This window comes from Equus caballus, chromosome 7 (genome assembly GCF_041296265.1).
Source record: "Equus caballus isolate H_3958 breed thoroughbred chromosome 7, TB-T2T, whole genome shotgun sequence".
Classification (NCBI taxonomy): domain Eukaryota; kingdom Metazoa; phylum Chordata; class Mammalia; order Perissodactyla; family Equidae; genus Equus; species Equus caballus.
Window position 1 is genome coordinate 94,295,001 of NC_091690.1, and position 23,584 is coordinate 94,318,584.

Genomic DNA, 23,584 nt, shown 5'->3' on the forward strand with positions numbered 1-23,584 from the left:
TGGTAAATATTCCATAAATTTTCACTGGTACTTTTGTTCCCATTTTACAAATGAAAAAACTGTAAATTTGAGAAAATAAGGGTCTTGTCGATAATCTTAAAGCTAGTAAATGGAAAAGGAAAAACAAAGCACGAGTATTTTACGGTATATTTCAGGACTCTTTCCAATACCCCCAATTATAAACATTTAATAATAAAGATTGGGTAAAGGAATCAACACTACGAAATATGACTGTTCATGTGGATTTGTGCTGAGGAGACAATTGTATTTTATCCTTCCTGGTGGCCTTAGTCATTGTCGTATTAGCTCAAGTAAAATATATTTCAACATTAGAAAAATAAAATTTGTGTAGTTAGATATCAGAAGATCTTCAATCATTTTTTTCTCAGCCAGTAGAACAATTTGGGAGCTAGTTTTTTGTAGCATGGGAAGAAAACCTACATCCTTCTTGCCATTCTAACTGTAATAAAAGTAGGTCAAAATCAAAAAGCCCCACCAGAACTGTATAGCATCCTCTATTGTAGCAATACCCTACTTAAAATAGGAAATAATTGTTAGTTTATGCATGATGTTCTCCCCTACAGAACACATTCTTGGCAGGCAGACTCTGTATTTCATGCATCTTTATAATCCTCACAATTTGCATATTGACTGGCACATGATAAATAACTGATAAATATTTGTGGAAACTGAATTGATTTGAATACAAGTCATCATTTTGTTAACAATTTAGCAGATGTACTGGCAAATGAGGTTGGAAGAATTTTAGATCTGATAAGAAGTTGACTAAATATTAAGTAATGTGGTAATAGCTTGATAAAAAATGAGAATTTCCTTTAATTGTCGTATAAGTTGCAATTATTATTATCATTGTCGTTCTTTATCTTATGGTGAGCAGCCATTACATGTCTTGATCACATTTAGAAGTGTTTCTAATCTTTACAAAGACCTTTTAAGTCACATTATAATGTAAAGATAATGCATTCATTCAACAATTTTTTTGAGAGATTAGTATTTTCAGGCACTTTTCCAGATGCTTATATGATTCTTCAGTGGACAAAAGTTCCCTACTTGATAGAGCTTACATTAAAGTAAGTGTGACAGGCAATACTTGATAAACAGAAAGAATAATTTGTGTAGGATATTAGAAAGTGAAGTGCTATAGGAAAAAGAAAAGTAGAGAGGAATAGAGGATTGGGAATTCCAAGTGGGAAGTGAGGCAGTGTGCAATGGTAATGGTCTAGGATGGTATCTTGAAGCAGATGACACTTGAGCTGAGAATTAAAAGAGGTGAGGAATTGGAGAGAGATAAGAGTGGGCTTTGGAATCATTGGAACTTGAGTTTGCATTTATTTCTTCTATGCACTATCTATATAGTTTGCCGGACCTTCACAAACTTCTGTTTGCACATCTAGTAAAAATGAAAAAGAATACTTATTTTGTCCAGCAGTTGACTATTAAATATATGTGTAAATTGCTTTGAACTTGACCTGCATATACTAAGCACTGTTTAATCTATGTTAAAAAATACAAGGGCTAAAAAAGGCAGCTCATGTGATAGACAATGTCAAGAGACGTGAGATGTTGGCATAGGCTGCAAGGATTTTTGTTGCATTTCTGGGTGAAGTGCACATTTCTAGGACTTCAGGTATTCCTTAGAGTTTAGCTAACCCCTGTAACTGCCAAATTCTGGGCCTTTTGATTCTACTTTTAAATTCAAGTGAAAAAAGCCTAATACATCTGTTGGCAAATAGGCCATGGAAATATATTAAAAATCTCTACTAAAATGCATTCAAATGAATTTAAAGGAAAAAAAAGAGTACACATTTAGAGTAGAAGGGAATTTGACACGCTGATTTGTAGACATTTCAGTACCTGCTGCTTTCAACAAAATTCACTTAGTGGAATAAAAATTTTGAAAGGATGTTTGGAATGAACATCCAGAGCAGCTGCTAGACTTTGGCAGGGACAAAATTTAACAATTGGCTTCATCCAGCCTTCAAATGACAGGAGGATTTGCACAAACAGAGGGGACCATGGTATTCAGGCAGATTGGCATGGAAAAAAAACCTATTCAAAATATTTACCACTGACTTAATCCTGACTTCTACAAAATTTTGTGCTGGGTTTTATCCAATCTGCCTTCAGCACTTTTATAAGTACCATTAATAGATCATCAATTCCCATGTCTGTTAGAGGGAAGTGCAGCCATTGTCTGTCATGTCAATTAATTGCCAGAGAAAAGAGATTTACGTGATGGACTGAAAAGGCTCCTAGAGGAGCATTATTTGGCTGTTAAAGGGAGGACTCAAAATCCTAAAAATGTTCAACTACATAGAGAGTTCTTGTAAACCCTGAGGCTCTTCAGACACAAATCAGGAAAAAAAAAATATGTGGCGTCAGCATCAAACGTACTCATTTGCTCATGCGTTCATCCAATATTTATTATGCATCCGCTAGGTACCTGGCTCTAGTCTAACAATTATCCATTTAATGGTTTGCACAACGGAAGCCATCTGTATTGTGAACGAGCCTATTGTCTAGTGAAGCAATGAGACATTAACAATCAGATCGATAAATGGATAGGTGACAACTATAACAAGTAGGGATTGAATTTAACCAGTATGCATTAATAAAGGCATGCAAATTGCTCAAATATTGAAGCACTTCTATACCAACTGGTAAATAGCTATTTTCTCCGTCATCCTGAACCGTCTCCTCCACCTAGCATTTGGCTGACATTCAGCAATAAATGCTAACACTTACTGTAGCATGTGGCTCTGCCATAACACCCTGATGACCTTGCACATCTCCACATCAGTCACATAGGCAAAGCTAACCTCTAGTTTAACCCAAGCCTTGGTGGAATGCCCTGTGACCCATGAAACATGGAAGGATAGGTGGTCTTGTTAGTAGCTGTTAAGACTGTTTCTCGTCTGCCTCCCTATCTTGCAGGAGGCTGTGATGAAGCAGTTTCCCATCCACTTTCCTAATGCCAGTGAGGCATGTGCGATGCTTTCCGTATCACACCTCTCCCCTCCTCTGGTTACAACAGTAGGCTATAAAACTGCTTTGCGTTGTGTAGAGTTGAATCCACAATGGCAGAGAGACTCACCATTTGTCTCATCTGACACCTGGCACCCCTAGTTTGATGTCATCCACTGATAATATTGACATGGATTGCCAATGCCATGCTGATCTTCCTTATGGTTTCAGTGTAAGTGATAAACTGTCCAAATTAATTTGGGCTGATGTCTCTTTCCTGGTTGAGTCTACAGGAGTGTGGCAAGGCTGCTTAGATGCTGCCACAATGCTGCTGCTTAGGGACTGCTTGACTGCTTGACACCTGTCAAGTGAAGAACTCCCTGGAACCTGCCCTAACATTCAGGGCAGAGTTAGATTTTACCAGCTCATGTCCATACAATACCAATCATTTTATATTTTGACTATCATAACTGGTGAAAGTAATAGGAAGGGAAAATATAGTATTTCACAAGAGAATGTAACGAGGATGCTAAAATTATGTTTGCAGTTCAGAAATGGATCTCTGTGAGAATTAGCATTTCAGCTGGGATTTAGGGGATGATTAGAGATTGACCAGGGAGAATAGGGCAGCAGGGACTTTTCCATGATTCCAGGCAGAAAGAGCAGGTACATGTGAAGATCCTAAGGTGTATAAAAATATGCCTCATTCAATGGAAAACATAGACCAATATTAGAGAAGAGAAGATATGCAAATACCAAAAAATACTCATAAATACAATAATAAACAGCAGGTACTTTTTATTTTAATTTTGCTCAGCTCACAATTATTTGAGGTAGCTATTAATTCCTATGATTAATCAGCAAGCTATCTGTGTAGTTTCAAGGACCACTCCTCATCCAGGATTTGAAAAGATACAAATATATCTTGAGCTAACGATGCCTGCCTAAGAAAGGCACAGTTCAGATAACCTGCATTTCTTCTTAATCTCTTTAAAATTAATAATTAAATAGCATATTATGGTCTGGGGTCATTACTTCTAGCAGTTACTGCCTCCTAGAAAACTTAGAATAGACAAAAACAAAAGAGGTTCGCAATAACTTAGGTATCCATTTTCATGAAAGCAGAAGTTTTCATTTTTAATGACAGTTGTTGTGAATAAAACTTCCAGACATTTTTCAGAACATTTTAGAATTTCTAGGCGTGTGATTTAGAGTCTAAGAACCATTAGTTAAGATCTAAAAAACCAAATAGAGTATCTAGAAAGTACTATCAGGATTCCCAGTACAGACATAAGGAACAAAAGCCTACAAGTAAGATGTTTGGGAATTAAAGATGATTTGCCTGTGGCGGCCGTCTGCTCCGGAGTGGGGACTAGTGGATGGGTGGAAACCCACTCTTCCTTGCTACCTGCATCTTTTTCTCTGTTTTTCTTTTATATCAATTCTGCATACATAATACAAGTTCCATTGTATATTTAAGAACTTATTTTTTAGTGAAATGATGGTGTAGTAAATGGTCTGTGAAATTTACCTGTAATTAAAATAAATTTTAAAGGGATAGTTGTCTGCTGAAAACTTCATTTCTTCAGCTTTCTCCCCAGACCTGCACTCAAATTTGTGAGGAGACAGTATATGACACCTGTCAATTTTGTTGATTCACTTAAAAATTTCTCTGGAGTATCTCTCCGCACAAAGAAAGGATATTGATAAAATCTGATATCCATTGAAAACAATATGCCCACACTTCAATAACCCACAAAAAGGATGAATGAATTCCTACAGGTTTTTAAAACAACAATTTCTGAGTGAAAGATCAAACATGAGATTATAAAATTTGAAAGCAATTTTGAGGAAAAGTCATAGGTTACTAAAATTTAGCAGATGTTCTTTCCACTCATTGAAATTATTAATATAATAGCACCACAATTTTACATATAAATTTAAGAGTTATACCTACCATTTTGAAAAGAGATTTAGAAACAGAATTTAAGAAAGGAGCAATGTAAAATGTATATAAAACCTTAACTTGGTTTATTTTTGCAAAAGGAAATATAATCAGATGTTAATTTGTCTACTTTGCTACATTAACTGGGAAGCACCCAAGGGATTAGAAATTCCTTTAGCTAGAAGACACATTAAAAATAATCTGCTCCAAAATTCTTATTTTACGTATGAGGAATCTGAGCTCAAACTGTAAGTGGCAAAGGTCATGTAACAACTCTGACTCAGAGATTGTTAATGTCTCCTGTGGTAATTTTTGGAGAGTTCTGGTGATGAATCAAGACATTATGGTTAAGTGTTCTAGGCAAGGAAATGGTATTTTCTTGAGATTTTAATTACTTTACTTGATAGTCAATGATGTTGAACATGTACTCATGAGCTTATTGATCATTTGTGTATCAGTCTACTCAATTCTTTGACCTATTTTTAAAATTTCCTTGTTTTCCTATTGTTGAATTTAAGTTTCATTTATATACTTTGGATATAAATCCTTTGTCTGATGTGTATTTTACAAATACTTTCTTTCGGTCCATAGCTTCAGTTTTCATTCTCAATAGTCTACACTGAAGAGCAAAATGTGTAAATTGATAAAGCCTAAAACTCTTTTTCTTTTATGTTTGTGCTTTTTTAGTCTTATCTAAGAAATCTTTGCCGATCTCAGGGTCATAAAAATTTTCTTCCAGAAGTACTATATTCTTATCTTTTACATTTAGGTTTATGATGGATTTCAAATTATTTCTTGTGAATAGTGTAAAGAAAAGTTCAAGGTTGGTTTTATACACACACGTGTACACACACATATATAATCTCCAATTGCTTTAGCACTGTTTACTGAAATTATTTTTTACACATTGAATTACACTTTTGTCTTGTCAGAAATCAAATGGCTATGTATATTTTCAACTGGCTATATATGTGAGAGTAAATTTATGGATCGTCTTCTGATCTGTTGTTGTATATGTCTACTCTCATGCCAACACTACACTGTCCTTTTTAATATAGCTTTACAGTTAGTCTTGAAATCAGATAGCATAAGTCCTGCAACCTTGTGCTTTTTTTTTTTTTTTTTAAAGAGTTTATTTTTTCCTTTTTCTCCCCAAAGCCCCCCGGTACATAGTTGTGTATTCTTCGTTGTGGGTTCCTCTAGTTGTGGCATGTGGGACGCTGCCTCAGCGTGGTCTGACGAGCAGTGCCATGTCCGCGCCCAGGATTCGAACCGACGAAACACTGGGCCGCCTGCAGCGGAGCGCGTGAACTTAACCACTCGGCCACGGGGCCAGCCCCAACCTTGTGCTTTTTTAAGATTATTTTGGATATAGATTTTAGAGACAGCTCGGCAAATTTACAACAAGAAAAAAAATCTTGTGGGAACTCTAATCTGGTTTGCATTTTATCTGTCAATTAATTTGTAGAGGACAGATATCACAATAATATTGAATTTTCAATTCAACAGCGTTTAATATTTCAATTCATAGACATGGTATATCTTTCCACTTATTTAGAATGTCTGCCTTTTCTCTCACTTATGTTTTGTAATTTTCAACATAGAGGTTTTTCACATCTTTCATTAAATTTTTTCCTAACAATTTTGAATGTAATTTTTCCCTTTTTCGCACTCTTCTTCTGTTATTCCAATGCACATATGTTAGTGTGTTTAATATTGTTCTAAACATCTTTGAGACTTCCCCTCTATATGTTTCTTCAAACATTTTTTTCTCTTCAGAATGGATAATTTCTATTGGTGTCATTTCATATTTAGTGCTCATTTTTTCTCTCATCTTCATTTTTTTGATAAGTCCTTCCAGTTAAATTTTCCTTTCTGGAATTTTGATTTGGTCCTTTTTTATAATACAATTTTTTATGCTAAGATTACCTATCTCTTCACTAATTAAGAACATATTACCTGTAATTTCTTAATCATATTTTTAATAGCTGCTTCAAAGTGTTTCTCTGTTAGATTCAACATGTGGGCCACCTAGATGTTGGCTACTATTATCTACTCTTTTCTTTGGCTTTGGATCACATATTTTATTTCTTTGAATACTGGTAAGATTTTATTTTGTGCTGGATGTTGTCATTTGTACATTACAGAGATTCTGGCTTTTATCTTCTGAAGATTGTTCATTTTTGCCCCATAATGCAGTTAAGATACTGGTATTCACCTTGGTGTAGAGTTGGCTTTATGCATTGTTGGTGCAGTTATGTGAAAAGTCCAGGATCATACCTGAGCCCCTCTCACACGACTGAGCTAACCCTCCAGACACCTGCGCCCACCACCCACCCCCCCCCCGGCAGAATCTCGTCTAAGTTTTTAGACTTTCTTAAGGTCTAAAGTGGACTTCATATTGGCAAAGGACTCAGTCACCATTTTCTGTAAATGACGACATGGTAAATATTTTAGTCTTGGCGAGCTATATGGTCTGTATCACAACTACTTAAATCCACCAAGGTAGCGCAAAAGCAACTGACAATTCATAAATGCATAAAGGTGGCTGTGTTCCCATCATATTTTCCTGAAGAAAACAGGCAGTGGGCCAGAGTTGGCCTTTGGGCTGTCGTTTGCCAACTGCTCCTCTAGTGCATGTCTACTAATCTAAATGCTGCCATGTTGATGCGGTGGTGTTAATAAGGCTTAGGAGTGTCTCTAGAATGCTAACATCCTTCTGCAGTGCTCAGCCTCTAGTGTGTCTGTTCGACTGTCAGCTCTGTAACAGCTGCTTTGTGACTAGCCTTGTGTAATATATTGTCCTGTGTGTGTGCAGCCTGACTCTCAGCCAAGGGCTTGCAAGAACATCCCTCTAAACCGACTCTCAGAAGCCCCGCCCCGGCACACCTCGCTCTTCTCTGCTGCCCTGCCCTGTGTATTCCAGCTGTCTAATCTGCCACAAACTCTGACCTCTGCCTCCGCAGCTCCTGCAACGACAGGGATCTGCTTGGGCCGCAGCCCTTTGCACCTAGGTCAGGACAGTGTCATCAGGCAGAAAGCTGGTGGAGTCAAGGGTCTCGCTAGTGAGTTTCTCATATTTCAAGGCTCACAGCCCAGCATAATTAGCTCCGAGTTGCTTATGGGAGGAGAACTAGCCCAATACCAGTTACTGTGTCATGTCTAGAAGCAGCAGTTTTGAATCTTTTATTTTTAAATAACAGAAAATATAAATATCTAACAAGAATTTAATTAATAAAAATGAATTTTATTTACTCACGTTAACTGAAAATGCAAGGTTCATTTGATTTCAGGTGTGGTTTGACCGAGAAGGTTTCAAAGTCATCAGGTGCTGTTATATATTTATTTGGTTTTTTCTCTGTGCTACTTTCTTCTCTAGGACAGTTTTAACTTCATGTTGTTCTCTTTTATTCTAAAAGTAATGCCTATTAGAGCTTAGACTTAAACATCCTCGTGCTACACTCCCAGGAGAAGGAAAGAATATAGTTTTTATTCACTCAGATGAAGAAGAGAGACAGCGTTCATTCTGGAACCCACCTGCAAATACCTTCCTGTCTCTGGCCTGCCATTAATTAGATGCTGAAACCCAAGCACAGTCACCTTACGAGGGGGTTGAGATAGAGTCATGGCTTTAAGAAATTATATCCCCAAATCTGGAACTGAATGTTGAGATCATCTCTCCTAAAATGTATGGCTGAGAAAGGGTATGAGGCAGCTTCCTCCAAAGTGTAGGTGTTCTTGACGGGAGAAAGCAAATCAATATCAAGGATGTAAGAAAAAATTATTCCACAATAGATTTTCTTTAAGTAGCCGTAAGTGCTATATAAACATATTTTTTTAAACATACATGTGATGGCAACATGATACTTATAAAAATTTAAATTTGAGTAAAATTATGTATATTTGATCTTATTTCCCAATAGAAAGACTTATTGAACTTTATAACTTTGATATATTAAAATTTGCTTTCAATAGAACTTATAACCAGATGTTGTACTAAGCTATTCCTCTGTAACTTGAGATCTATATTTGGTCTTTCTACATGTATTATTCATTCAATTCCAGTCTTTCAGTATTCCTCTCAAGTTATTAATGTTGAAATAAGCAGGTGTGGCATCGAAGAATCTTGTGGCTCAAGATAATCTTGGGGGGCTGGCCCAGTGGTGCAGCGGTTAAGTTCACACGTTCCGCTTCTCGGTGGCCCAGGGTTCACTGATTCGGATCCTGGGTGAGGACATGGCACCACTTGGCAAAAGCCATGCTGTTGTAGGCGTCCCACATATAAAGTAGAGGAAGATGGGCACGGATGTTAGCTCAGGGCTGGTCTTCCTCGGCAAAAAGAGGAGGATTGGCAGTAGTTAGCTCAGGGCTAATCTTCCTCAGCTCAAAAAAAAGATAATCTTGGTATTACAACTTTGTACTTTGATGAAGGTGAGTAGAAGCTGGTAGGCATTGTTGACTTTCTGCCTCCTTAACTCTGATGGGAAAATGGAATGCAGAGATGATGGTGGTGATATGGTGGTCTATATTATATCTCTTGAGTATTACCCACACCTTCTGGGTTAGTGCTGCTGAGCAGGGAGCATGTGCTTCACAGAATCATACATAAAAAATTCAATCCGATGTCCACCTACCAGGTACAAGTTTCTGAGTACTTGGGAACATCTCTTTTAGGAGTTCGTTATCCTCGTTGGATGAATAAACTTAAACATACAAAATTCCTCTAATTTTCTGAGTGGTCTCCAAACATTTTTAATTATAAATCTTATCAATAAATTTTGAGCATATGTCATTCAATATATGCAATTTATTAGTTATAAATTATATACACTCATGTCTTTAGTAGTTAAGAGGGCCGGCTATGGATACAACTGCCTGGGTTTGAATTCCAGATCTGTTATATCCCAGCTGTGTGACATTCAGCAAGATATTTATACATCTGAGCCTCGGTTTCATCATTTAAAAAGGATGGAACACTATGCACCAGACAGAGTTGTTATGAGGAATGTATATATATATATATATGCCACAGGTTTAGACTGTTGTTGTTATTGTCCCTATTATCATGTTATTATTTTACTGCCATATTATGTACATTATAAACATAGACAAAATGGAGGAAAAGCAATGATGAGATTTAGAATATGCATAAATCCAAGTTGTAATTTTTTTATATTCCGCAACTATGAGATATTTTAGAATAAGTGTGTAGAATACAGAATATTTTACAATACAACTTTTTTCCAATATTAAAATTTAGAATTAAAATGTGGAATATCCGATGTTTTCTTCCCATACTCCAATGAAACTTCTCTTGTATTCACCATCCATATTTCTTGCATTATTTGCTGGAACATGACTGTATGTTCTCATTGGTTCCGAAATGTGGGGAATGTACCACCTTTCTAATAACAAAGTGGCAAAGCTGTTGCTAGAAAACGTCTAAAGATTTCTGATCATATTTTGCAGATGCCACCTAAAAGCCTATTATAACATGGGCCATTATTTCTAGGACTCTAAAAGACTCAGCGATTGTAGTTCTCTACTGACCCAAGTCCTTAAGAAATGAGTCACAGCAGTCGTCCAAGTTTGTTTATTGTAACTCTGTAGTGGCAAAACCCTGGGAGGATGCTCTGTCCTGACTTCCCCATTCAGAGTCTGTATACATACTTCCCTGGCCGGGCCCTAGGTGGGACAGTTTCCACTTTGGTCTCTCCAAGACCAAAAGGAAGGCCAGACTCGGAAAGAGGGTGGCTAGACCTCAATATGCTGAGGCCCCTGTGGCGCTTCCTTTTCCTGTGTTTTATCAGAAGATGACACAGCTGAGACTGTAGTCAGCAGTGGAAAGTTTGTGCTGGTCCTGTATCTCCTCGGTTTAGCCCACTACAGTCAGGGATTGAATTCTTTTAAAAGCCATTTACTCATCAAGTGTAAGGCACTGCTAGTTGTTAAAACTCAGTGACAACAAAAAACAGTTCTTGTCTCTCATACCTTGGTGTGTAAAGCTGGTTATCACTCACTAGAATTTCAATCTTCTGGAGTAGATGAGACAAAGTGGAATTATTTTGCATGTCTCAGGAGGCAAGTCAATCTGTGACTTGCTTAAACTGCTTTCTATGTCTTGGTGGGCAAGCTACCCACCCATCCACACATGCACACACGTGCGCACACATACACACACACACACACACACAAAAACACACATCAGTGTATCCTAGGCATTATACTTGGTTTAAGGTGAACCATGATTTTGGACTGCATTTCTTGGCTTCTGAAAAAAATCGTTTTCTGACTTGAATTTCAAAATGTTTGTTATAATTTTATGTTGCTATTGCTTGGAAAAACCCTGAACCGTCTGTGTCTCTGGTATGTTTACTGTCTTTGATAATGGGAATTTTGGAGCCAACATCATTTCTTTTTATACATGGCTGCCAGAAGTCTGGGAACAAATTTACAGCTCAGCCAAGACCAAAGGATAGAATCCGTTATCAGCGCCTCCTTCTGCTGTTGCCGCCCCTCGCCTACCTTCTCATCCTGTTCACAGGACATATCTGTTTTCTATAGACCTCATTGTTTTACTTATGTTTAAAATTTTAATACTTCTAGTGTCAAAATTGTTTCTGGTCCTTTTTAGAAGAAGGTAAAATATAAATATTTTTATATTCTGTAAACCTCAGGGAAACTCACCAGAAAAATTAGAAAGAAGACAACTTACCTGGAGGAAAGGGGCTGGGGAAGGGTTAAAATAAATTGTGTCAATAAGTTTCCAGAAACACTGAATCACAAACCTAATGTATGAAAGAAGAATTAGAACCTTGCAGATTTAGCCATTGCTGAGATTTTGTAAAAGAATTCATTGAAATGTCAGATAAAATGTAACTGTCTAACATTACGTCCTTTCTGTTGACTTCATCCACCATAGCTATGCATTCAACTTTCCTAGAAGGAAAAAAAGACACTTTTGACACTAAATACAGCACAGATGTCATCTTTTGTGATCCAGCTCAACTTAAGGTGGATTCTTGAGAAAAACAGCAGGGGAACACTCCAGAAGCAATAGACTAGACGGTGGAGCCAAATCAGGCTCCAGCATCTTGTGGTCTACACAGTCTTGGCACTCTGAAGCTACATAATTTTTTTCTAAAGTAAATTAAGATTAGAATATGGACTGTAGCTTCTAAAATGTTATAAAGCTCAAATAAGAAAATGTACTTGTATGAAAATTAAATGTTATAGGTTTTTGGGGTTTTTTTTGAGGAAGATTAACCCTGAGCTAACATCTGCCACCAATCATCCTCTTTTTGCTGAGGAAGAGTGGCCCTGAGCTAACATCTGTGCCCATCTTCCTCTATTTTATAGTGGGACGCCTGCCACAGCATGGCTTGCTAAGCAACGCATAGGTCTGTACCCGAGATCCAAACCCCTGGCTGCTGAAGCTGAGTGCATGAACTTAACTGCTAGGACTCCAGGCCAGCCCCAAATGTTATCATTTTTTGTTGTTACTCTTATTAGGAAGAAGAACTGTGACTTCTCAGGCCACACTGAGGAACCCCTTCTGTGTTCTCAGCTTACACACACTTTCTGTTGAGCAGCTAGAATCTCATTCAGTGACTTTCCCTTTATATGCTTGCTGCCCATGTACATGTTCAACTGCGTACACAGATGATGTTTCCTTCCTGGGCTGAGGACAATCAGTCACTCCATAGATATTTACTCAATGATTGAATGTGAAGGAAAGCTACTCTAGAATCATGACTAGCCCCTCTTAAGTAACCCTATCCTTTATTTCACAGGAGTCAAAATGAGAAAACAAATTTGACCTAAAACAAATAAAATTCTCTATCTTGTAAGACTCCCTGTCTTTCATAGGTCTTCTAATGGCTTAATACCCACAGAACTGTTATTATTTTCTACAGTTTTATAACAGCCATGTATGCATTAAGCCTGGAGCTGATCCTTTCAAAACTAGGTGCACAGTGTGATAATGTGGGTCAGTATCTGCAATCCCTGCGAGTACTTTTCTTCACTCTTTTTGTAACCTTCTGTCTCCTGAGATCTCTTGGCTAGATTTTACCAGGTTCACTGAGTTCTGAGAGGACGGAAATTCTTGAAATCCTGGGAACTGGTGGCAAGATAGCTCTCAAAGGCACATTTACTATTTCTGTTGGAATGCATTCTGCCTGCCCTGCTACAAGCTTCCTGGATGGCTATGTTGAGGTGCACCCTGAAGTCATTCTGCAGGAGTCCCCTCCTGTGGATGACTGGATTTGGGCTGAAACTCCCACAAGGACGCAGGAGGACCTGAGCCTATGCAGACGCCCCCTGGACTGCAGATAACTGATGGTAGCATCTGGGGAGAATGGCTGCCCATCAAAGAGGACCCTGAGAAAGAAAATACCATGAGAACCTGGGGGGAGGGAGGAGGGCCTGAGACACGGTGATGGCTGAGTAGCACAGAGGTCCCTTCCAGCTGGTGACCAGGAGTGTCAGTGGCACCGAGGCTGGCAGGATCAGGATCACCCCCTTCCCCTGATGCTGAGGAAGAGCTTACCACACCCACTGCCCCACTGAGGCCCACCCACTGTCCATCCCACTGTCCCTAACTCCTGTCCTATGCTGAGGAGCCGGGACAGACAGAGGGGCCGCTCTTCCATCGGGGCTCGGTCCCGTGGACAGAAGCTGGCTCAGGCAGGGCCTGTGCCACAGCAGCCAGGATGGTCACAGCAAGAGTCCCTGGTGCTCAGGGGTTGAGGAATGTGGCTGGTCCCGGGCAGCAGGGACGCCTGACGGGCGGGCAGGGTGGCCTGAGCCCTGGGTGGAAAAGTGAGACTGAGGCCTATGGTCCTGAAGTCCCCCTGATGTGGGGTCAGGCAGTGAGGAGGTGGGAAGGACAGACACATAGCCAAGGGGGGTGTGGGTCGGGGCCTGGGTCTCCAAGCTCGTGGGGGTTCACCTACATTTAGGTGCGCTCCTACTGGAAGCCTACTCGGCATCAGCTCTCTCTCTCTCTCCCTTTTTTTTTTATTCTGAATGATTTTATTTTTAAGCGTTATATAGACATTTATACGTGCACGGAGGATGTATTTCATGTACACGGATTAGGCAGCTATTTAAGGGCAAGCGCCCACTGGGAAATTATTTTCTACAAGAATAAAGCAGAAAATAACACAGCTCAATTTAGGACATGAAAACTAGACGTGGATACAAAGAGTGGACATAGCGTTTTATAATGGAGAACAGTCTCTTCACCCCCTCCTCCCTCCTAGGTGGTCACCATAGGGGAGAAAACCCTCTGTCTGGAAAATCAAGGACAGAGCTTCCAGGTGCTGGTTCCCAGAAGGCGAGGGAGAGAAAAGAAGACCACCAGACAAATGGGCGCTGTGGTAGTGGGCTACAGCCTTGCCACAACCCGCAGCTTGTAGCACCCGGAGTGTGGCATCCTGGTCACTGAAGAGGTGATGCGTCCCCTGCTGCCCACCTCTCCCCGGCAAACTCAATCCCCTTGCCTCACAGGAGCATCAGAAAGATCCTGTGTTCCTCCAGCTTTAGATTCTTTTCTTTGGCTACATGTGGGAGACAGGCAGAGTCCAGAGGTCTAGAGAGGTGCCGAGCCATGAAGGGAGGCAGGCTCTTCCGCAGGTCCTCTGTGAGCCCGCTGAGCAACTCCTGTCAGTACATAGCTACAGCGTACAGCTAGGAATTGGCAGAGGCTGGATTTTAAAACACTGCTTCCAAATCTGAGGCCATTGCTCTTTTCCTTTAAAGCACAGTGACGGCATTTGTAAAGGTACGGAGATACGGTGGCATAGAGAGGTATATTAAGTTAAAACTCCATAATAAAAAGAGTGACTATTAATGTATTAGTCTGCTCAGGCTGCCAGAACAAAATACACCAGAATGGGTGGCTTCAACAGCAAAAATTTCTTTTCCCACAGTTCCGGGGGCTAGAAGGCCGAGGTCAAGGTGCAGGCAGATTCAGTTTCTAGTGAGAGCTCTTCCTGGCTCACAAGCAGTGCCATCCTCACATGGCCTCGCCTCTGCGTAAGCGAGCGAGAGAGAGAGCAAGCTCTCTGAGGTCTCTTCCACTTCTTCTAAGGACAGTAGTTCTATGGAGTTAGCACCTCACCTTTATGACCTCATTTACTTTTAATTACCACCCTAAAGGTCCTATCTGCAAACACAATCACGTGGTGGGGGCGATTAGAACTTCAACATGTGAATGTTAAGGGAATGTAATTCAGTCCACAACCTCTAGAAACGTAACTGATGAATTTATATCACAAGGATTTTCAGAGACTTGAGCTGGAACTCTGCAACTAGACGTTTTGGTCCGGTGAAGTATTTAGTGCATATTCATCCAGAACACACCATTTTCTGCAGCTTAACCAAATGACCATGTAATACAATATTTTTAACCAGAATTCTAAATGAATTTCATGAGGTAGTTTTTCTTTTTTTTATTCTTTTCAGTGAATGACAGATGCTTAAAGTGGAGGGGGAGATTATAGAATTTACTGAAAAGATTTGCCTTTCTTTCATTTTACAGGCGCAACAGCTTACTGATCTGGAACAAAAACTGGCTGTGGCCAAAAATGAGCTGGAGAAAGCAGCTTTTGACCAGGTAAGTTTACACCTATAAACCATCATAACTTTGCCTTTAAAAAAGCAGACAACGCTAGGGTATATGCATGGCTTCTCTTGATTTACTGATGCAATTTGAGATGCTGGGCGTGTGAGATGGTTATAGAATTCATGAGTGCTTGGTATTCCCTTTGGAACCTGGTTCTTTCCTTGTTTTGCGGCTACAGTAAATTGACTCAAGGCTGAGGCTCTGTGAGTTCAGGGCTTCATTTTTCACCTTACTGGTCCATTTGTTCTATAACACAATGAATAAACATGCTTTAAAGCACCAGCAAAGATGCCGTGTATCAACCTGAAATGAATGACATATAAAGCAAATGGAAGCAGTCATTGACACTTTTCATTTTGGACATTTTAAATCAGAGTTCTGGGGGTAGAGGCATAAAAGAAGAACGTAGCTCTCTTAACCAACTCTGTTCATATAAAGATAATGCCAGAGTGGGTGACAGTTCACCTTTATTGTAGCTTTACTGAAATATAATTCACGTACCGGAAAAATCACACTTTTAAAGTTCACAAAGTTGTGCTACCATCACCACAAATTCCAAAAGATTTTCTTCACCTCTTTCTACTTCGTTTATTTCATTTTGGTTTTATTAATCTCTCGTTGTCTGACTATTTTGTGTGTTCAGGATTAACCACAGCTCCCAGCTGATGCCGACTTTACCTTTCAATGCTCTTCACGTGTAACGTGTGTGGAGAACAGGGAACTGGAATATGGACGGGGAAGTATAATACAGAGGAAGGGATTGGTCATGTCATTCAGAGTTACTGTTCTGTTTAATGGCTATGATATAGGGCAAAATTTCTTAACACTTCTCACTCTTTTCTTTTTTCATATTTAGAGCAACTTTGTGAAATTGTGGACAATAAATATTCCTTTTTTCTTTAGTTCACACAGAACAAAAGGGCAGAGAGGTTTTAAAGTACTTTATTTCTTCATTCAATCAGCATTCGTTTATTGAACATCCAAGGTAATTTTCTCTAATCCCTAGAATGAACATCCAGAACATATTAGTACAGGAAACTCGGAATCTGAGAAGTGGACCATGATATTTCAGACTCAAGGAGACAAGTTCCCCATTGCTCTCAATCAAAAGCGTGGAAAATATGTGCCCCAGGCACAGGGCGAATCCAGGAGTAATCTGCATTTCACTAAACCCTCAAAGGATCTTCTGACTGAGATCAATTCTTGATTAGATTGGAGTTATCAGCCATCATTCCATCTAAGGTGGAATAGTAGGCCCTCGCTTGTGGAAGGTATCACCTTGAGACTTTTTGGTTCATTTATACACAATATCTGACATGTAATAGAAATATTTCTAGATATGTGGAGGGGGCATGCCATCTGATCAATAAAAAGAAGGGAAACAAGACAAGCAGGCCTGGAGCTGATTCAGCTGTGGGAGTGAGAAAATAAATACAATGTTAACAACTGTGATTTATATATACACATATACACACACATATACAATAGTATATTATGTTCATAAAGTAATATATATAATATATGTAGCAATAGAAGAAAAATAAAACAGATAAAAGGATAAAATTTTCACTAGACTTGGAATCTATAAAAACAAACCAAGTAGATATTCTAGAATTAGCAAAATGTAATACACGTAATTAAGAATGTAACTGCTGTATTGGATGATTAGACATTGTAGAGCTGAAGACGAGTGGAACAAAAGGACAAATAATACCAAATACAGGTGCCAATGTGTAGAAAGTACCAGTAAACAAAAAGAGATTAAGAAATGTATAAGACAAATTCAAAATTTCTAAAACATTTACAGTTGTTGTCCCAGAGGAGTGACAAGCAGAAACAATATTTGTAGAGATAATGGCTAAAAATTTTTCAAAGTTTTGAACGACATGAACCACAGATTCAAAAATATAAATAACCCACAAGGCAGGTTAAATACAAAGGTAACCACATTATAGTCAAATTGTTGGATATGAAAAAGATAAGCTAAAATAGAAAATGAATAGTAAAATGGTAGATGTCAACTTAAGTATGTCAGTAATTATACTTTTTAAATGGTCAAAATATGCCACTATAAGGCTAAAATTATTAGATGATATTTAGCAAAACTTTGATTCATACAAAAGACACTTTTAAATGTAAAGAAATAGGAGGTCTGTAAGTAAAAGAATAGAGAGAAAAGATAAACTACACAAACAATACAAAGTAAGCTTGCGTAGCAAAAGGAGTATCATTTAAAGTCGACTTGAAGTAAAGTATTTTCAGTGATAAGAAGGGAGTCTTATATGAGTCAGTCCAAGAGGAAGCTATCATCATTAAATCAGTATGCGTACAGCAATAGTCCTTTAAAATGCATAGAAATTTTTAAAAAGTGCACTTGCGACCCATGCACTTTTTCCTTGTTTGCTATGTTCCAATATAATTTATTAACTAAGTAAAAGACACATAACCTCACCAGAAAAATGGAAAAGTGAATAAAAACAATGACATCATCTTAACACCATCAGATTGGTAAAAATTAAAAAGTCTGATGATACCAAATTCTGATAACACTAGTGGTGGGAGTGTAATTCTTAAAATCAGTTTTTAAATGCATGCACCTTAGAATTTGTACTTATCCATATGTACTTGGAAACATGCAGATGGACATTAAATACAGCAATGTTTGTATTAATATTAAGTGGAAATGATTCAAATGCTTACTGTTAAAGTTAATTATACAATTCATATATTTTCTATAATCGTTTTCAAATTGTAATCACAATTTAATACTAATGAATAAATATGAAGATGTTTGTATCAATATTGATACATTATAACTATAGTGTTGAGTGAAAACAGTTCAGAATTATATGTATAGTATTTAACAATTGTTCAAATACAGAAAACACATTTTGTTTTGAGTATATATCACATAAATAAAGTAGAAAAACACATATCAAATTCATGGATGTAACTGCCTTTAGAGAAAGACAGAGTGAAATAATACCGGGGAAAGTGACAAATACTTCTACTATTTCCCAAATGTTTTGTCTTTCAATGACTATATGGATACAGATAGTCTTTAATTCATACACATTCATATATGTATATTGCATGCATTATATACATCATTATATAGTATACACATTGTACATATAAATTAGATATATGGAATACATGGATATGTGTATATTACAAATATGTATTTGCATGTACTATCATATATAATGTTTTCTACAATTATATACATATTATATCATATATAGCAAATATGTAATCAAAATGACTTTATGTTTTTAATTCTGATTGATATTTACCTGATATTTGTTATATTTCTTATGTTGTTCTCTATTTGCCCCCATATTTTACAAAATAAGTTATTTTTAAAAATGGAGACGGTATTCTGTCTGCTGTCAAAGACTTTTCGTTTTTGTGATCACAGTTTAGTGACCATTATATTTAGAAAAATAAGCAAGTAAGATGAGCGCATTCATAGACTTCTTTTGCAATAATATGCTGCATACATTGAGAAATTTTGTAAAGAAGGAGGTTCCCTCCTAACCACCAACTTGAACCATGGGTGTTTTGACATAGAATAGAGGAGTGGGAATGTTTCAGGCTGATTCAGCTTGGAGCTCTAGTGGTATCTCCCTCTTCCTGTGCAGTAGTTGTGAAGGACAAGCCTAAAATTCTGCCTCCCAGAGATGTGGGTCTCCCCTAGGCATTTTCTGGACTTAGGTATGACCAAAATGTCTTCACAGGTAACATAGTTAACTTTTCAAACAGGACATGTAGACAGTATTGCAGTAGACGAATTAGTAAGGACATTTTGTGACTTTTAGTGATATTCCTTCTTAAGGTTTAAATCTTTGGGAGATGTTGCTGCTGCCGCTTCTGCTGCCAACATGGGTGGAGAATAAGGCTAAATTTAAGGCATAAGTATGTGAGTTATCTCTTTACAAGACAAAGGAAAAAATATGAAAAAAGTTAAAGTGGTATCAGTGCAGGTGGGGTCTGGTCATTGGGTGATCCCATGACTTTTAGACAAGAATCAAATCGGATTAAGTAAATGTCAGAAGCCACCACCCTAAATCAGTTACATGAGATTGCCAGACAGTAACCAACTTAAGTTCTTGCCTTCCCCATTAAGAGTTTCTAGAGACAAAGTCATCTCCCTTCTTTCACAAATGCAAATGTCTCTCAAAGGGCAAGCAAATTCCAGTCCTCGGAGCCTGCTTCTCATCTGCAGTTTTAAAATTAACCGGCCTAAAATAATCCTCATCAATAGAAGCACAGAGAATGAATATGTATATTTTAAGTCCTTGCGGGTTATAAGGACTGGTGTAGTCGCATATTATTTCATGGACACATTATAATTTGGCCTGAGACACAGAACTCAGGGTTAATGTAGAGTTTTCCTTCCTTCATCCTACCTATTCTATCCTTTCCTCCTCTCCATTTCTACTTCCCCCCACCACCGTGTGCCTAGCCCACATCATGCCACAGTCCAGATGCAGGATGAGAGGCTGTATGTTGCAGTGTTTAAATAAAGGTCTGCAGAGTCAGTTGGTCTGTTCAAACCATAACTCTTCCGCTGACCATGTTCGAATCCCTTAAACTCTACGCTTCACTGTAAAATGGAACCATAAAATTCCTTTATAAGAGTGATGAGAAAATAGCATGCATCCAAAAAGTAAAATACTGAGGAGAACTCTTGGCACATGGAAAACACTCAGTAAGTACAATAATTACTACTCTTAGTGAATGAGATCAGAGACTGCCTCTCCGTGGTCATAATTTCTCTCTTTAACCTTAAGGATCTTGTCACTCCTTTTGCTCCCGTGATCTATAAAAGCATTTCATATTATCGGAGGTTGATTTCAACAAATCTCATGTAAGGTATGTGATGGGCTCACAAACTGCAGCCATAAAGTCAGGTAGAAATGCTAGCTCACTTCAAAACGGATAAACCTACAGTTGAATGAAATCGCTCTTCACCACTCTCCATCATCTTTATATGAGACTTTTTGCTCTCTTCAGGTGTCTAGCTACTAACAATGTTATATCTGGGCTTCAAATAACCTTAAATACCCCATAAATATTATGAAAACAACATCTTCACACTCCAACTTGGTTCTTATGACATATTTAATGAAAGAAGTCTCAGTTTACTATTGCAGTATAAACAAGAATAATCTCAAAATCTCAGAATCAACCTTGGTTTTCCAAACAACCAATTATTTATTTGACAATACCTTATGAATTATAGCTAGGCTCAGCTACTGGAATGCAGAAACAGCTCTCTGGTATGGAAATCTATCTTGTAAACTTTCATGTTAAAAAAGATTTTATTGCATCTGACCCTCACAAAATTTTGCCCAGGAAAGCAGGCGTTATTACATCTGTGTTACAGATGACACAAGGAAGCCGACCTACACAGACTCCTGGGACTAAGCAGTAAAGAATGAGAACTCTTTTTGCCACAGCATATGTGGCACATGGCAGGAACATAACAAATAGTTATTGGGTGAATAGATAAATGAAGACCTAACTTCGTAAATTATTGAATGTGCTATACATCCTGCATACAAGGGACCTGGAGATCACCTAGAGTAGAGAGGCAAAAAATACTGAATGACCTTCTGGGCGTCAGAGAGCTGATTTCATGGCAGAAAGAAAGTTGACGGGAATTCACAGCCCTGTGTGGTCTCTGCAAAGCCAGCAGCTGTTACTGCACCCAGATCTCTCTGAGGACTTCACGTTGTCATGCAAATGAGTTAAGATGGACATGAATAACACCTTGTGAATTTTTATTTGTCAGGAGATGAGAAATTAGAGGCACAGTTGTCTTTGCAAGGAACATCTTCTTCCCAGAAAAATGCTTTTTTTCTGTATACTTTACACAGTTTATGTCATATTTCATTAGATGCCATCTAGCTTCAGTGAACTTCAAAGTGAACAGTAGCCTGCAGTTTTGAATCAGGCTACAGCTAGTGATATAAATGAAAATGGAATGATGCCGTGGTGTAAAATCATTGTCTGGGTCCTGCTCATGGAACTGGGTCAGGCCAAACTTGAGTAGGGTCAGTAATAGGCTTTATTAAGTTATAGGAACAAACTAGAAAGCTGGGAGGTTTTTTTGGTAGAAAGCTGACCAAATTAGGGCAGAGTTGCTCACAGCAATCTGTGGTCTCTGGCAGGAAAAATCTACAATGTAATCAAGGAATGGAGCCAGAACCTAAGATAGGAGACCAAGTCACAGGTTTGTGGACCACAAAAGAAATGAAATCAGAAGCTAAGAGACTAAGAATAGGTTGAAACATAAGAGCAAAGATAGTTTATTACCATGGCTCTCAAAGGGGAAGAGTTGGAAACTACGTCTAAGTGATGTTGATTCTGTTATCTGAGATTGTCCTGACAAGGTCAGAAGACCACTGTAAACAGATGAGATGATCACTCCAAAGTTCAGATAATTAAAAATATAACATATACACTCATCCCCATTTATTGTTTCATCAGAAAAGGTCTTGCCTAAATATGTTGACTGAAAATCAATATTTGAAACTATTAACTTGACGCTGTTCGCTATTTATTTTCAACATCCAAGTTCAGCCATTAATTGGGAATTATGGCAACAGATACCTCAAGCCTGTTATAGATCCAACTTTTAGATATATAGCGTGTTAAGAAGAGCAAAGATACGAATACAGTGAATACAAGAATCATCATCACTTCTGGCATGATTTGATCATGGGAAGTCAACATTTGAAATCCACATTAGCTTTAAGTCCTGGCCAAGACCTGCCTGACTCTATCACATTAGCTCCATCTCCATTGTCTCTCTATAATATGAGAAACAGAAAACGTATTTAAATTGTTCAGTGCCACCTGGGATATTTCACTCCTGACACAGCAGCCAATACCGTGATCTCCTATTCTGTCGTGAGACAAGGGAGGGTCAGCCAAGATTATGAGAAAGAACCAATAGGAAGAGCAATCTGAACTGTGACTTCATTTCTTTTTATTGATGTAGCTTGTTAGTTTCCTTCTGTGACATACAGAAACAACATTTTCACCTAAGTTTTAGGTCATTTATTCGAAAACCATTTATGTCAAGTCCTGTCTAATGTGTCAAGGATTGTGTTAAGTGCTAGATACATAGTTCTGAACAAAATAGCCAACTTATACAAGTGTGTACATACATATGAGTTAAAAATTAGTGATAAATTATATGAAGGAAACAAACAGGCTAAATCATAGAAAATAATGGGTTGAGGTAAGGGCAAGAATTCAGGGACTCAGGCAAGCAAATCGAAGAGACCATTTTGAGTAAAACCTTTCAATATCTAAATGTCATCTTTCAGCTTGGCCACCTCCTGTCCACTTAATGCTCTTCCATCCTAGTCCTTATCAGATTCTTATTTTGTCGTAGACAACTTGACAGAGCAAGATTAATGAGAAGCAAATACATGTCTGTCCTAGTTCTTATATGTTTCCAATTGCTGCTCTCACTGCTGGTTTTTCTTTAAATCTCTTGACACAACCAAAAGAGAGTTCTTAAACTGCTATTCTAGCAATGGACACTCTCATCTTAAAGACAGATATTATCATATAGCACATATGAGTAGAAACACAGAAGTAGGCATTAGGAAGAATCTAAGTCTAGACACTACTCACAAGAAATTAACCACAAAGGCTTTATAGGATACGGCAAGCAAGGGAGGATGCTGTGTGAAGGTGTACTCCTGATTGAGTATATAAAAGGCAGTAGTTGTATTGGGAGCGTACCACTTTGACGGGCAGAGACGACAGGGCTTGCTGCTTCATTGATCCAGGGGTCACTGAAAGGGTAAACTCTGCACGTGCTTGGGATCTTGGCCCCAGTACCTAATCTATCTCCTCATCTCTCTTGGCCCAAAGACCACATCTCATGACTCAAAATGAATGTTTATGTGGCATTGTCTTTTTAGGACCTATATCCATGCTCCAAATTCCTCCTGAGTTACCATGAGATTTCCCAAAATTTGTATGCCTCTCTTCATTGA

At 38.2% G+C, this 23,584-nt stretch overlaps 1 protein-coding gene across 7 annotated transcripts in view; it reads left to right on the forward strand.

Annotated features, from left to right (window-relative positions):
• Window positions 1–23,584, forward strand: part of LUZP2 (leucine zipper protein 2) — a 457,863-nt gene that overhangs the window by 370,751 nt on the left and 63,528 nt on the right. For all 7 annotated transcript variants that reach the window (XM_070273451.1, XM_070273452.1, XM_023646186.2 and 4 more), the window contains one exon: window positions 15,477–15,551. In XM_070273451.1, coding sequence (XP_070129552.1) covers window positions 15,477–15,551 — 75 coding nt within the window. The remainder of the gene's footprint in view (window positions 1–15,476; window positions 15,552–23,584) is intronic.